This window comes from Labrus mixtus, chromosome 20, assembly GCF_963584025.1.
Source record: "Labrus mixtus chromosome 20, fLabMix1.1, whole genome shotgun sequence".
NCBI lineage: Eukaryota > Metazoa > Chordata > Actinopteri > Labriformes > Labridae > Labrus > Labrus mixtus.
Window position 1 is genome coordinate 23,105,390 of NC_083631.1, and position 14,559 is coordinate 23,119,948.

At 42.2% G+C, this 14,559-nt stretch overlaps 1 protein-coding gene across 1 annotated transcript in view; it reads left to right on the forward strand.

The window, feature by feature from the left end:
• Positions 1 to 4,122: 4,122 nt before the first annotated feature.
• pkn1b (protein kinase N1b) overlaps positions 4,123 to 14,559 on the forward strand; it is a 38,808-nt gene continuing 28,371 nt past the window's right edge. The window contains exon 1 of the mRNA XM_061065236.1: positions 4,123 to 4,647. Coding sequence (XP_060921219.1) covers positions 4,621 to 4,647 — 27 coding nt within the window. The 5' untranslated portion in view covers positions 4,123 to 4,620. The remainder of the gene's footprint in view (positions 4,648 to 14,559) is intronic.

A 14,559-nucleotide genomic window follows, 5' to 3' on the forward strand; every position in this document is an offset into this window, starting at 1 on the left:
AACAGAGAGAGAGAGGGGAGGACAGATGGGTGCTGGGCTCGTGGGGGTGAGGACGCAGAGGGTGCTATAGTTGTGGTCGACCCCCCCCTCCCCCCCTCACATTCCAAAGTTGTAACCTCATGTCCTGGGTCGGCCAGTTTTCAGGGAGTATCCGGGGTTACCGGTGATGTCATGCATGGTGAGAGAGAAAGAGAGAGAGGAGACAATGCACTGCAATGTGTGTGTGTGTGTGTGTGTGTGTGTGTGTGTGTGTGTGTGTGTGTGTAATGAACCTCAATACATCTTATGTGTTCAACTGAATATCATGACACTCCTCGTCTATTTTTGCCCTTTTCCGTGATTAGTGCAATATTTCAGATTAATAACAAACATATTATTATGACTTAAGTGTTGTTTTTAAAATGTGTCACGTGTAGCGATGAAGCACCTGTCTGTCTCTTTGTGTCTGTGATGAAGGTGAGGTCAGTCTGAGAGCAGAGAAATGGAGAACAGCGCCACCTGTTGGCTGCACGACAGTACAACACTATCCCTGTTTTGTATTCAGATCTATATAACCTGACATCATTGACTTCTTCTATGCACTGCAGTTAAAACATGAGCACACTTTTATAAGATTCTGAGGAGTTCTATAAATTCCCACACAATATTTATGACTTTAAAGGCAGCATGTACAAAATATATCTCGTTTTTTAAATCAGTCAGAAGTTTATACGGCAGCTAAACTTTGCATGTCTGATGAAATGTTAAAGATAATAAAAGTAGCCACTGCTGCTGTATGCTGCTACATATGAACATATTTGTTTGTATCATGACCTTTGACCTTTATATTAGAGCACACCTCACAGTAATAAAGCATGCATTTATCAGTATCAGAGTATTTATTGTTTGAATAATAGTCTACAGTGCCTCAGAATCCTTTACATTCATATTTTTGTGTAACTTTGCTATCCATTTTCATATGATATAAATAATTCAGTGTTTACATTTTTAATAGTTTAATATTTGTGTAGTGAATGTTTGAAATCATCTTCTTTTGTATGGCAGAAACTCTTTGTGTTGTTGTCGTTAATTTCACTTACAAATGTGAAGAGTCACTGCTCCTCATAGGAAATAAAGCTAATAAATAAAGCTGCTTGAAACCATAAACCAGCTGTTTGTGTCGCAGTGTTTACCTCACATCTTTAATATTCATAAAACCCGTCAGAGGAGGAAGGAAGGTTATACAAATATTTTTATTCCGTACAATTGGGGATTATGGAAAGGTTGATTGTGAATTAGTAGTTTGCAGTTTTCACATTTATCTGGCAAAGCATTCCAGTTTAAAATAATAGTTTGTGATTTGATAATTTGTAATTTCATGATTATCAAAGCAGCAGTGAGCAGTACAACCAGCAGAGGGCGCCAGTGTACAGTTATCAGAAAACTAAAAACATGTAACATAAACTTTATGAATATCACCTTTATGCCACATTTAAAGTTGTATTTTGTGACTTCATGAAGAAGCAGTAATTATATTACTATAGCGGATTGTTCTAACATAATTAATAATATAAATATAACATTGTTATGATATTTTCGATCTGGTTGCTTAGTAACCATGGGATGGAATTCACAGGCAGGTTCGATTTTAACCCGCGCTTTGATGACGTCAAAGAACGGTCAAAACCGAGGTTATAAAGAGAGGCTGTTTGAGCCGTTAGAGTTATTCACTTTAACAAGTGGATCATCACTGTCTCGCTCCGCCCCTCGAGACTCTGATTGGCTGTTTCATCACAGAACACTCAAAAACATTCTGATATGTCTGAAAGATATAACAAGAGAGTGTTCAACAAAATATATAACCAACAGCAACAGCCCTCTGACTCAGTAATGAACACAAGCCAACAAACCATTCTACTGTAAATCACACATTACAAATACTAACAAACACAACACCTGCTCCTTATTACGTACATTCAGTCATTTTGTAAAAGTGAAGTATGAACTAGTTTAAGAATAGGTGTTTATAAAATACATGTATTTGATGTAATTTCGTGATTGACAAAGCAACAGTTAACAGTACAACCAGTCACCAGCAGAGGGCGCCATGCCACAGACTTTAAAAAACTAAAAACATGAACATTGTCAATATCACATTTATGCCACATTATATATTTATATTGTGTGACTTAATAAAGAACCATTAGTTATATTACTAAAGGAGTTTTCACTTGTGAAATTATTTCCTGTGTTTCACATCACTTTTTGATCATTTGCAGCACATAACTAAACAGGAAACTACATGCAGTCTGAGGAACGCTCTCCCCGAGCAGCTCAACAGTCTGCTGATGCTTTTGAAAGGGCCCTAAAAACCTTTTTAACAAAACCTTCTGCTTGTGCTTTTAGTTTCGTTAGTTGCTTAGTTGATGAAATTTGTTTTTGTTTCTATTTTTTTTTCCTGTAGCACTTTGAGATTTCTTTGCAAAACTGTAAAGTGTGTTACAAATTAAATGTATTATTATTATTATTATTATTTTTCTTTCAATAAAGGTATGGATATTTGATTTTATGAGGGAAACATCATTGACATGGTAGATATTTTTCTAATGTAATGTAGACACATGTTTTGTCCTTTTAATTATTTGCACTCAATACATATAGGTACGTTGTTTTATTATGGGGTTTATATAAGGGTGGATTTTAAGTAAAAAAAATATAAATAAATCATTGGGCCCACTGCCTTTTTAAGAGGCCAAAATGTCGTAGGCCTACCATTGTGTTCCTATGTGATCAACAGGTCTCAGGTTGAAGCAGGAGGGCGCTCTGCTGCTGCAAAGGTCTCTGCGCCTCTACAGGTGAGTCAAGCTGCGAACAGACAGCAAACACAGGAAGAAGAGCTGTGATGTCAAAATAAAGGCACACAACCTCAGAAGCAAATAAATCATCTGGCAGACATTTGAGCACAAATGATGGAAGAATAAATTACTTTAAATTACTTTCAGTAATCAACTTTATAAACACACATTATCCATTAAAACACAAAAAACAATGATTTGTTTTCCAAAGACAATCCAATGTGGGGACAGGAGAAGCTGGGAATCAAACCAACAACCCTCTGAAGTGGGTTTCCAACTCTTTTGCAGCTATATTATTTTGCAGTTTTATTATTTACTTTACTTTTTTTAGCATTTCATTTACATTATGTAATCTATTAGACACGTTTTCTACTGCAGGGATAACTCTGTAATGCACACCCTGTTGTTGAGCCCCTGCAGAGTTGAGTGGTAAACCCCAAACAAGTCTTTTAACGATTTTCGTTGAACAGACTCCTCAAAATAACCGAATACAAAAGTTGAATTTAAAGGTACTATATGTATTTGAAGACACACAGAAAATGTTTCTATACCGTATTTTTCCTCTAGTAGCATATTTCTATTATTTCGTTGCAACATTAACACGAAAGAGGCTACTTTTGTTTTTTCTACAAAAACTAAAACAAAAATCACCCAGCTATCTATAACTGTAAAAATGTGTTGCTAATGTTGAATTGTTAACACATAAATAACGGGGACTTCTGATGTTCTGTCAAGTTCGGTTGCTTTGTCAGAAACGTTACCGCAGAGTGAATCAACAGCGGCGCCCGGGACTTTCGCTGTGCGCATGCGTACAGCTAGGCAACACAACTCGATGGGTAGCAATATTTACCGTAACACCAGTCCGCGCGTTTCGTTGGTAGCAGCTACAGGCATCTTTAAGAGAACTATATTCACATTCACGGCTCTAACAGAGACACAAGTATGAAATATAAGCTGTTTTATATCCAGTTTAAAGCTACTCACAGTAAGTTTAACTTGATTAACACACGATATATCTGACTTTGCTAGCTTAGCCGTATTCGTAAGTTTCTATAAGCATTGTTCATGGTTTTGCGTGTTAGCTAACACCAGTTTATTTAATTCTAAAGTAATTAAAGTTGTCATAAAGCACAAAGTTGTAAAAACATTTGTGGTCATAACACATTCAAAATAAATACAGTATCAGTTTTATTCTGAAGGCAGTGACCGGATGTTGTGTTGTTGTCAGTGTGCGGACTCGACAGTTTTGTCCCTCCTACTCCCACAGCATCACTCACCGGCTCTCAGCTTTCCGCAGAGCCGAGCAGGAGAGCACCTCCGCGGGGGGACGATGGCCTCAGTTTCCTCTCATGAGCACCGCAGCGGAGTGTTGCGGTGAATCCTCTGTGGGTTTCCGGTTTCCCCTCAAAGTGCCCCCCCCCCCCCCCCCCCTCTCTGGAGGATGAGGAACAACAGCCTGCAGCAGCAGCGGTCGATCTCACACTACTACAGCAGGTCACACTGCACTGCGTGATGCGGATCAGAGTCCAAGAGGTGATGGTCTCCTCCTCCTGCTCCTCTTTCCTCTGCTCACCTGCGTCCTGATGTTCACACTTCACTCACTGCGCCTTCACCTGGACTACTGAGACTGAATTTAATCACAACAGGAGCTCCAAACGCTGGGACTGTTTGTATTCAACACTGGAGGAGTTCTGCTGCTGTCCCCACAATGATCTGACGGCGACTGAGTGAGAAAGAGGCATTCAAAGAAGTCTTCTGTGGTCCTCTGATCGGCTGTGAGCTGCACATGATGGCCAACAACAACGAGCTACAAGTGAGTTTCTAAACTTCTGCTGTGTGCATTTCACAGCTGATAAGTCTGTGTAGTATGTTACTTAAATGACCCTTATTGGTAGCTGTAGTGATGGAAGGAGGTCAATGGTTGAATGGTAAATACAGCCTCTCATTGTCAAGATGTCACAGTGTGCTTAACGTTTTATAAAAGGTTCCTCATGATTGTTTGTGATTCTTCCCTCAGGTTGTGGTATTTGCAAATGAGAGTTTATGAAATTAGATTAAGCTGCAGAGGGCAAGAGGGTCAAGTTTCAAAAGTGCTACATCCTACATTTCCCATGATGCAATTAGTGTCTTCAATGCAATATGATTTCCTCTTTGCCTGGTACAGTCACAGCCAAACATTCAAAGTTTGGGACACAGATGTAAAAATGGTTTCCACATTTAGGTGATATTGGAAGGCAGCGATGTCTCTGACACTTCTCAATAAAATCTATAAACAGTGAAAAAGTTCAATAATCAGTTATAAATGAGACACTGATACAGATATAATCCCCCAAGTGAAATGAAATGATTGTCTGTTTGTGACACACTTGTTGCCCTCAGGTCAAGTCGGGGGTGAGTCATGGAAGGTGTTGTGGTGTCACAGCCTCAGGTCTAATGAAGCCGGGTTTGGTTACCGTTACTCCGGTGTCCGTGTCGTCCGGGATGCAGCGAAGCAAAGTTTTAAAAAATTAAAGGCAGGTTCAGCTCGGCTCAGGCCAAAAAGCCTGCACATCCCTCTTTGGTTAATAACCCCCCCTCCCCCCCCCCCCTAACGAGGTTAAACCGCTGCAGGGGAAACGTTCAGGGGAGATTTTAACATTTATTTTTAAACTTCATTTGATCAACTCTGGATGATTAAATGAAGCGCTCTCCATTCAATCGTGAAGGCCAAAGCACTTCGGTTAACCCTACTTAACCAAAGAATTCAGACAAAAATACACATTTAAAAACAGAGAAAATACAGTTTTAGAAACACAACAAGACAACTTTAAAGTCTTTAAAATAACTTTCAACAAAAAAGGAATAAAACAAAGCCGATAAATTACCATATCTATTTTTTAGTAAATGTTAAAGTCTTTAAATGTGATGTTTAACACTTAAATATATAAATGAAGTATCTCCTCTGAAAATAACTCTGTGAGTCATGACTGTCTACAATGGGTGTAACACCCGAGTCCCACTGTCTGTGATGTTTTCAGAGTTTTCAGAGTCCTATCTTCACTTTGTTTACATCGCCGGGACGGCCGGCTGACTCCTCCCCTCGTGTATAAAAGTTGTTTAATTGAGGGACTAGAGAAAAGAAGAATAACATACTGTACTCACTGCTTAACTGTGTTTCTAGATCACGCTCATTTCAGGTAAATTTACATGCAGTGTGAAGATACGAGCAGAATAAAGATCGCTAGCATTAGCATGCTAACACAACAATGCAGCGTGAGTTGTTTTGGTTTCATGCTGGAGCTCAAGGGCGACATCTGCTGGATCAAAAAATCACATATAAAGACTTTAAACACTTAAATCTACACTTAGGAGAAATACAAATTTTGTCTGACCGTGTAATTACAAACACAAGCTTCTCTGATTTCCTGTCTCTATCTACACGTGTTAACCTGTGTGGGTTTGGTTTCACACGTCAGCCTGCGAGGGATTAAAAAACAAAAGCGAGCAGCTGTCAAATATTTCCCATTTCACCAAAAAAAAATAAAAAATCAGTTTTCACACGCTCTCTTAAGACACACCCCGGTGCTTCAGAATCATTTTGTTTTGGAGTAAATAGTGGTTTCCTCATGACATGTTTTAGCTTCCATGAAGGGTGAGGAGGAGGAGGAAGAGGAGGAGGAGGAGGAGGAGGAAGAGGAGGAGGAGGAAGAGGAGGAGGAGGAGGAGGAGGAAGAGGAGGAGGAGGAGGAGCCTCAGGTGTTTCTTGGAGAGCTGCACCTCGTATGTGGTCATGAGCGACAGCCACTATTTACATAGTAACTTTTTGGTGTGTTGTTTCTGTGAGTTCAAATACATAATGTCTTTATTTCCCTCCTCCTGATCACTAACCGTATATCTGATAACCTTTATTTTTATCTTTTATGAACCACATTAGAATAACATAACAGCAGTTGTAGCTTCCCTCTTAAATCTCTATCTCCTCTCCGTTCCTCTCTGCCTCGTCGTTGACACATTTGAACACGATCGCGGCCTCATGATTGATTCTGTAACACCTTGATGGCTGCCTGAGCTGTTTCCTACCCGGTGTGAATAATTCAGTCTCCTTCTGTGACAAGGGGTTCAGTCATCATTACCGCAGGCCAGCAGACCGTTGTTGAGAGGCGGCTGATTGAGATCAAGGGGTCCTGTCAGAGTGGACCCGGTGTGATGACGATCGCTCTCTTCCCTTTATGTCTCCTGAATACCTCATCAAGGCTGCTCTGAGGCCGACACTCGTTCCATTGGAGGTCACAACTGCTGGGCGCTCAGAGGAAAACCACTGAAATGACCCATTCTTCTGGCTCTTCCTCCCCCCCCCCCCCCCCCCCCCCCTCTGTTAAAACACATTATCCATACACACATCGAGAGGCTATCAGTGTAAAGTGAAGCTTAACCATTAGTGCTTCTCTGCCCCTTTTTATCTCGCTCGCTCGCTCCTAAATGAACGTTTACCTCCTCCTCCTCTGGACGGGTTTTAAGGAGTGTAAATCTCCTGCTGAGGATGTGAGCTCTGCTCCGGGCTGATAACAGAGCGCACACTGTGAGCTCGCTGCCCCCTCATGAATTCTTTATTTCTGTTGGTTTCCTGTACTTATTATCTGTAAGAGTCCTGCGAGTCCGAGGAGCTTCTCAGCGGTGGAGGAGTGTCAGGTCCAAATGACTTTTTTATTGATCAAACGAGAGAGCGAGGGAAACTCGGTCCATTTCTTTAATGGCGTCCGTGTCTGAGGACTTTTGAGCACGCTCGCAGAGAGAGTCGTCCTGGTATCACAGTGAGAGATAGTGAACAGCAAGCAGGTTTTTTTATATCTGAATAAAACCTGACAGGATCAGCTTATCTTATCCTGTAGGGTTCCATTCTGCTTTAAAGGCTTTATATGTGATGTTTTGATCCAGCAGATGTCGCCCTTGAGCACCGGCATGAAACCAAAACAACTCGCGCTGCATTGTTGTGTTAGCATGCTAATGCTAGCGATCTTTATTATGCTCGTATCTTCACACTGCATGTAAATTTACCTGAAATGAGCGTGATCTAGAAACACAGTTAAGCAGTGAGTACAGTATGTTATTCTTCTTTTCTCTAGTCCCTCAATTAAACAACTTTTATACACGAGGGGAGGAGTCAGCCGGCCGTCCCGACGATGTAAACAAAGTGAAGATAGGACTCTGAAAACTCTGAAAACATCACAGACAGTGGGACTCGGGTGTTACACCCATTGTAGACAGTCATGACTCACAGAGTTATTTTCAGAGGAGATACTTGATTTATATATTTAAGTGTGAAACATCACATATAAAGACTTTAACAACCCGCCCGCTGTATCTTATCCAACTAAATACTCGGCTATAACCAAAGAACGATCGTAAGATTTGAAGTATGCATGTTCCAAGCGGCCAATGTTAAACTCTGTAATACAGAAGTTTTATCGACACACTTGGAAAACATCCAAATTGGGCCCAATGTATTTGAAACGGATCACAGCGTCAGCGGGTAAACAATGTCAAATTGCTTTGCGGAGCGTTGCTAACGCTAGCAGTGCTAGCATCACCACCAGCCTTCACTTGTTGTGCATTGCTCTGGTCAAGTGGTTATTTTCCAGTTGAACCTGACACAGAAAATATACAATTTATGGCGTTTTCACTACTTGGCTAGCTCGCATAAACAGGGCCTGGGTGTGTTTTGGTTGCGGTGGCAACTGAGGGCCATAGGGTAGCTCATGAAACTTATCAGAAGATCTGAGGGAATATTTTAGGACAAGGAGTTTCTTCACTGAGCGCTGATCCTTTCATTGGGGCAAAAGTTTCTTGTATTTATTTCAAATTCTGATTCATCATGAAGTGGAAATTTCCCTTTGGTGGTGATGTGAGACGAGATGATCGGATCTCAGAAACAGAGCAGAACCAGGTTTAGGTTTTCTTAATGTCAGAAACTGTCAAAGTCTGAGGCCTTTTTCCTTTTCCATGAACCACATTTTAAAGCAGCTTTTGTCCTTATCGTGCATTGTTTAGGGTTTACTTCATCTCCTCTTCACCATGGTGTTTTCTTCTTCTCTGTATCTTTCCTTACATGTTACATGTACCAGACTACTTTCTGCAGAATGATTCAATAAGATATGATCCTCAGGTGAAGTGGGAGCTGAGCTGTGTCCCTTGGAACGTTTTGCAGATTTTGTGTCATTCAGATTTTTTGTCCCTCTTGTTTTTTTCGCTGCCGTTTTGTTTTAGCACGTAACAGGATACAAAGCGTTGTCAGATTCTCCCTGACTTCCTTCAGCAGATCGCTGTGACTCAACACAGCGCCGTACCGTAATGCGTTATAATTCATGGTGATGTCTGGCGTCACACCCACCACAGTGTGTGTCTCCAGCTGCTGCTGCTATGGATAATAAGATTAGGAGACTGGACTTCACTGTGTCTCTGACCCCCCAGGAGGGTAGCATTAGTCCCCTCCGTCACCCACACACACACACACACACACACACACACACACACACACACACACACACAACCCCCCCAAACATCCAGTCCATCCTGCCTGAATCCAGGATTACACCGTCTCCCTCCCAGACACACCAGCAGACGAGCTTATAACTGCTGCACTACAGCTTTAAAGCATTGATGGAACATTTTAATGGCGTTCATCAATAAACCCGATGGATGTGTCCACCAGCCCGCGGCTCGCTCATTATGGGACTGGTGATATCTTAAATGCCACTGTAGAAAAAAAACAAAGCGTATAAATTACCCCTAAGGCTCGCATCCATGCCAGCTTAAAGCCTGACCCTTCACCAGGCCCTCGCCCGTTCAGCTGACCACCAACACCAGCTGTTGTTTCTTTATGCCAGCCCTCCATCAGGCTTTCAGGGGATTAGTAATCACCGATACCAGGCCAAGAGAAGCAGGAAAATAAAACCAGACATGCAACTGGGAAAACTGGGGAAGGCTTGCTTGACAAACTGCTGGTCATAATGGCGGCTTGTTTTCAGTTATATGCGCGTTTCTGCGGCTTAGAGGGATTGTGGTATTACAGGATGAAGAATGTGTTGCGTACAACAACAAGTTAAGAAATTGGTGTTACAGTGTTGGAGCAATGTGTCAAAAATATAATCTGGAAATTATATGTTTCTGGGAATGAGGCAGAAAGGTCACAGTGTATCGGAGCCAGTTAGCAGCAGAGTGTTCGCCTGAGAACTGAGCATTGATTGGTTGTTTGGAAATGCCACCGGGCACTGAGGCTCAGTGGTGCTTGTGAAATAGCTTACACTGGTGTTGGGCCTTCTTTGACCCTAAAACAACACCAGGAGGTAAAAGGAAAAACAAGACAGTGATACACATTGAGACCAAAAGAAAAATGGGATTTTCTCTGATATTGATGATTTGTAACATTTTTCCTAAACGTTGAATTCTTAGTTGAATGTTAAACTATTGAAGAAACTTCAGTAAAACAATCATTGAATCAATCAATTTTGTGTTTTTTTTTATCAGCTCAGCCTCTATGACTGTTGCTTGGTTGATCTATTGACCTGTTGTTGATGTTAGTGTGAGGCAACATTTCCAATATGGCAGTCACCATCGTTGGGCTTCAAAGAAACCAAAGGCCCAAAGGCTGACTTCACTGAGACCTAATTGTGTTTTACACAGTCTATGAAATCCTCCAAAATATGACAACAGCAACAGTGACATTGAAAAACTTCCTTTTAACATGCAGAAACCTTGAGCAGAACAGGACGCCATTATTGACAGATATCTGCCAATTGTAGCAGAGGGAGTCAAGCAGATAGCAGGCAGTCCGCAACAATGATTCACAGGAACCTGCAAGACGAGGGAACTAAAAAAAAAAGTGATTAATGACATGAATGCATACCAGAGACAGAGAGAGAGAGGAGCCCAGTGTGTCAGTCTAAGCCTATAACAACATGACAAGGAGCTGGTCTGAGTCTGAGCCAGATGTAACTGTTAGCGGTGTCCAAAAAGTAAAGTTTTGAGCCTACTCTTAAAAGTAGAGAGGGCGTCTACATCCTGGACCTGGAAGTGTGTAGATGATTCAGCAGGGTACTGGGCTGTTTATAGAGAGCTCTGCCTCCCGTACTACATTTGGAGGCTTTAATGGGACGAGCAGTCCTGCGTTCTGCAAGTGCATTATTTAAGTGGGTAATACACCACTATGAGATTTGATAACATATGATGATGCCCGACCAGTAAGAGCTTTGTGGGTAAGAAGAAGGATTTTAAACTCTGTTGTAAAAGTCCGTGCAGAGAAGCTGATTTGGGACACACCTGACCTCTTTTCCTAGTTCTGGTCAGTACACGTGTAGTGTCTTGGACCAGCTGAAATGTCTTTGGAAACTTTTTAGATCAGCTGCCTGATTAAAGGGACTTGCAATAATCCAGACTAGAAATAACTAATGCATGAACTAGTTTTCCATTGTGGTGCTTTTCCTGTAGCTTTTTTAATGTGACCTGTTTGCGGTTACACCAAAGGCAGATGAGCGGAGTCTAACCACCGCTGCACCCAGGTCATGTGATAGCCTGTGTGTGTTTTTGGTGTTGGGTTTAAGGGGAGGACAGACTTTAATAGGGGGCCATGCTGCTGCCCTCAACAGTGGACTGTCTGTTCTGTCGGGCCCAGAGGCCAGAAAATGTGAGAAGGAGCGGGAAGAGAAAAACTATTATTACCTGCTCAGGAGAGGAGACACAGACAACAAGCCAAGCCTTCCAAATGTAACCCAAACTGGAGCTATTGTGGTTATTAAAGTCTCTGAGGCTGAATGCTATATAGCAGCCAGGTGCCTTTGTGAGTTTGACTGTCATACCCACAGTCAACAATGCATGGTAGATTACCAGAGTAACTGGAGGAGTGTTGTCTTATATGAAAAGGATGCAGAGATCCCACAGAGGGAAAGTCCAGAGAAGAGACCGCTCTGCAGAGATGAAGATTTGGTTTTTGGGACTGCAAAGAGTGTCCTTCATTTTGCAGCTTCAATTTACTTTATGTGTTTTATTATTACATGTAAATAAAAAACTTGCATCCTGTACAGGTTGCAGAATTTTAACTGCAAAAGTATAAACATCAAAATTAACAACCTGTGATTAGGTATTCATGTCGAACTAATGGCTGTTTGTCTACACTGACGTTTTGTTTTCTCACTGATGAGTAGGCCATTATAGGCTGAGTCATAGGAGCGTGAGGGATCAGGAAGAGATCCATTAATACAGCTGTCACGCATTTTGAAACAAAAACACGGTCATGGTCATGAAAACCGAAATAGGGGAGGAACGTCCCAAAGGATTCAGATTTATGAGCAGGACAGTTGTCCACATGATTCATTTGGGTCTTCATCTAACCCCTCTGAATCGAAAACTTCACTTTACCGGAGTCTAACTGCCATTTTCCAGATACTGTGCACACCGCGGTCTGTCTACGGCGCCATTCGCTCCCACTCTAGTCAGTACTCCTGCTTCCACAGCACGTGCTGCAGTCCGTCTCCAGAGCGTGCCAGCAGCGCCACTACACTCTGCTATGTTTTAAATACGTGCCAAGTCTATTTTTTAACCGGAGCTCGCTGCGAGCATGCTTCAAGCCGAGCAGAGCGAGAACGGTCCTGACAGGAAAACAGACATGCACCGTCAGAGCATCCGGTCATTTCAAAATAAAACCCAATATATAGAGACTCCTGATTCTCTTTATTCCTGGGTGATCTTGTGACCTCATAAACTCATGAGTACGGCTGCTCATGGCTGCGCTCAGGCTCCAGAAACGGACCCAGTGGGGAAGGGCGCGCACTGACGGACCGAGCAAAACCGACTATCTGTAGTTAGACTTCCATACACCAAATTATACAAAAGTTAGTCCCAACCAAATCCTGTCATTGGAAAGAAACGGTCTTTAAAGTACATCAGAACCCTCAACATGTTGTGCCTTCAGTGTTTGTTCCGTCTTCTCGCTCTCGTGTTTATGAGCGCCATGCGATCATAATCAAGAGGATAATCATCTGCTTTATAGAATGGACCTCTTATCCCGCTCAGCCCTTCTGCATCATCGTTTTTAATCTGCTTTCCACGTCCATTACCATCATGCCTGCTAAACCATTCCATCACACAGTGGAGGGCTCTCTCTCAGCTCCGCGTCCTCATCCAGAACGCTGTAGGTGACTTTTGAAGCATATTGCACGCCATAATAAAGCATCTGCTAAAAAAAAAAAAACGCATCAGTCGAGCCGCTCTCTGCCAGATTCAGGAGTTGGAGAGTGATCTGCATGGCGGGAGGAAGTCTTAATGACCTCAGAGTTAAACCCGTGTGTTTGGTGTTCTGGTAAAATCTCCAGTGGACATCCGTTCAACATCTGAGTCTGGATCTGTCCCAAAGAGTGTTGGTTGTGGCTGTGACGCTGTTAGTTCATTCATATTTTGTGCCTTTTGGATTCTTGGGAGATTTCAGCGTTATTGATGCAGAATTATGGACCATCCACGATTGAAAACAACGCTTAATGTTTAGTGTAGCGCTCGCTGTGACTTCCTCATACATGATACTGTCCGTGTGCTTGTTTAAGGATGTAGCCTTCATAATGTCACCTTGCTAGTTTGTTAACTCACCCTTTGAAGTCCCAAGGAGACCACAGTCTTTTGGCCACCATCATGAGGTTTATCTGGAGCAACAAGTGACTTTCAGCAAACAGCAGCGTCCTCCTGTCACTCAAAGTGGCCACACCCCCAGTAAAGCATACCATTAATAAAATCATGTAAAAAGATTTATTTGGACGTAGCCTCGGTAAGGTCACCTGTAGTTTTTGTTAAGAGGGATTATGAAGCTTAGCGATGGTGGACGCCATGTTGGAAATGCTACCTCTCTCCGACTTTTGAAAAATCTGGAAACAGGCCGAGTGTTGGAGCTGACCTGGGCCTTGAACCTCCTGGCAAACCGTTACAAGCGGCCCACCTGTCAGTCCACTCAGCCACACCAAAATCAAAACATGTACGTTATAAAAAAGATTCCGCTGCTTACAGTCTGAAGCTGTAGAGAACAAAACTGTTTTTTTGAATCCCTATGACATAAATTCTGCTACAAAAAAAGGTTGATTTTTGCAGCCAGACTCAAGTGGTCACTCAAGGAACTGCAGCTTTTCAGGATGACTGCAGCAGAGTCATTATTTAGCCCCAGGTTGAAGCTTGGTTTACATGTGTTCAGTCACCTTTTAGGTGTAAAATTAACAGCAAAGCAGCAGCCTGGTTGCTTTATCCACACAGGTTCTTGGAGTCTCTGCAGCACTGCTCTGGCATAGAGCTCTGAAAAAAGCTTGACAGCCAAGATGGAAGCAGCCAGAATTGAAAACCATCTCCATCAAACATTTAACATCTTTTTTTCAGATTCAGTTCTGTCCCTGCAGGTTCAGTTCTGTCCCTGCAGGTTTCTGTCTTCATGCAGCTCAGAGGTTGTTTTCTGATTTCAGTAAAACACATAAAACAAATGTTTTTTTTATCTATCGAGGCATCCCCCTCATCCTCACGGTTCACCTCACAGTTCTTCGTTAATCACACTGTCCTATTTAATGTTTTTGTCTCTACTCTTTGTGTTTTTTGGAATCTCTTTTTTTTACCTCCCTCTCCACACCGCAGAGATCAAACCCAGAGAGCCAGAAGCTGTCTCTCTCCTCTCAGTGACACCTTTATCAGTTTTGACTGTTGTAGGTCAACATCTTTGTTTGCCGCC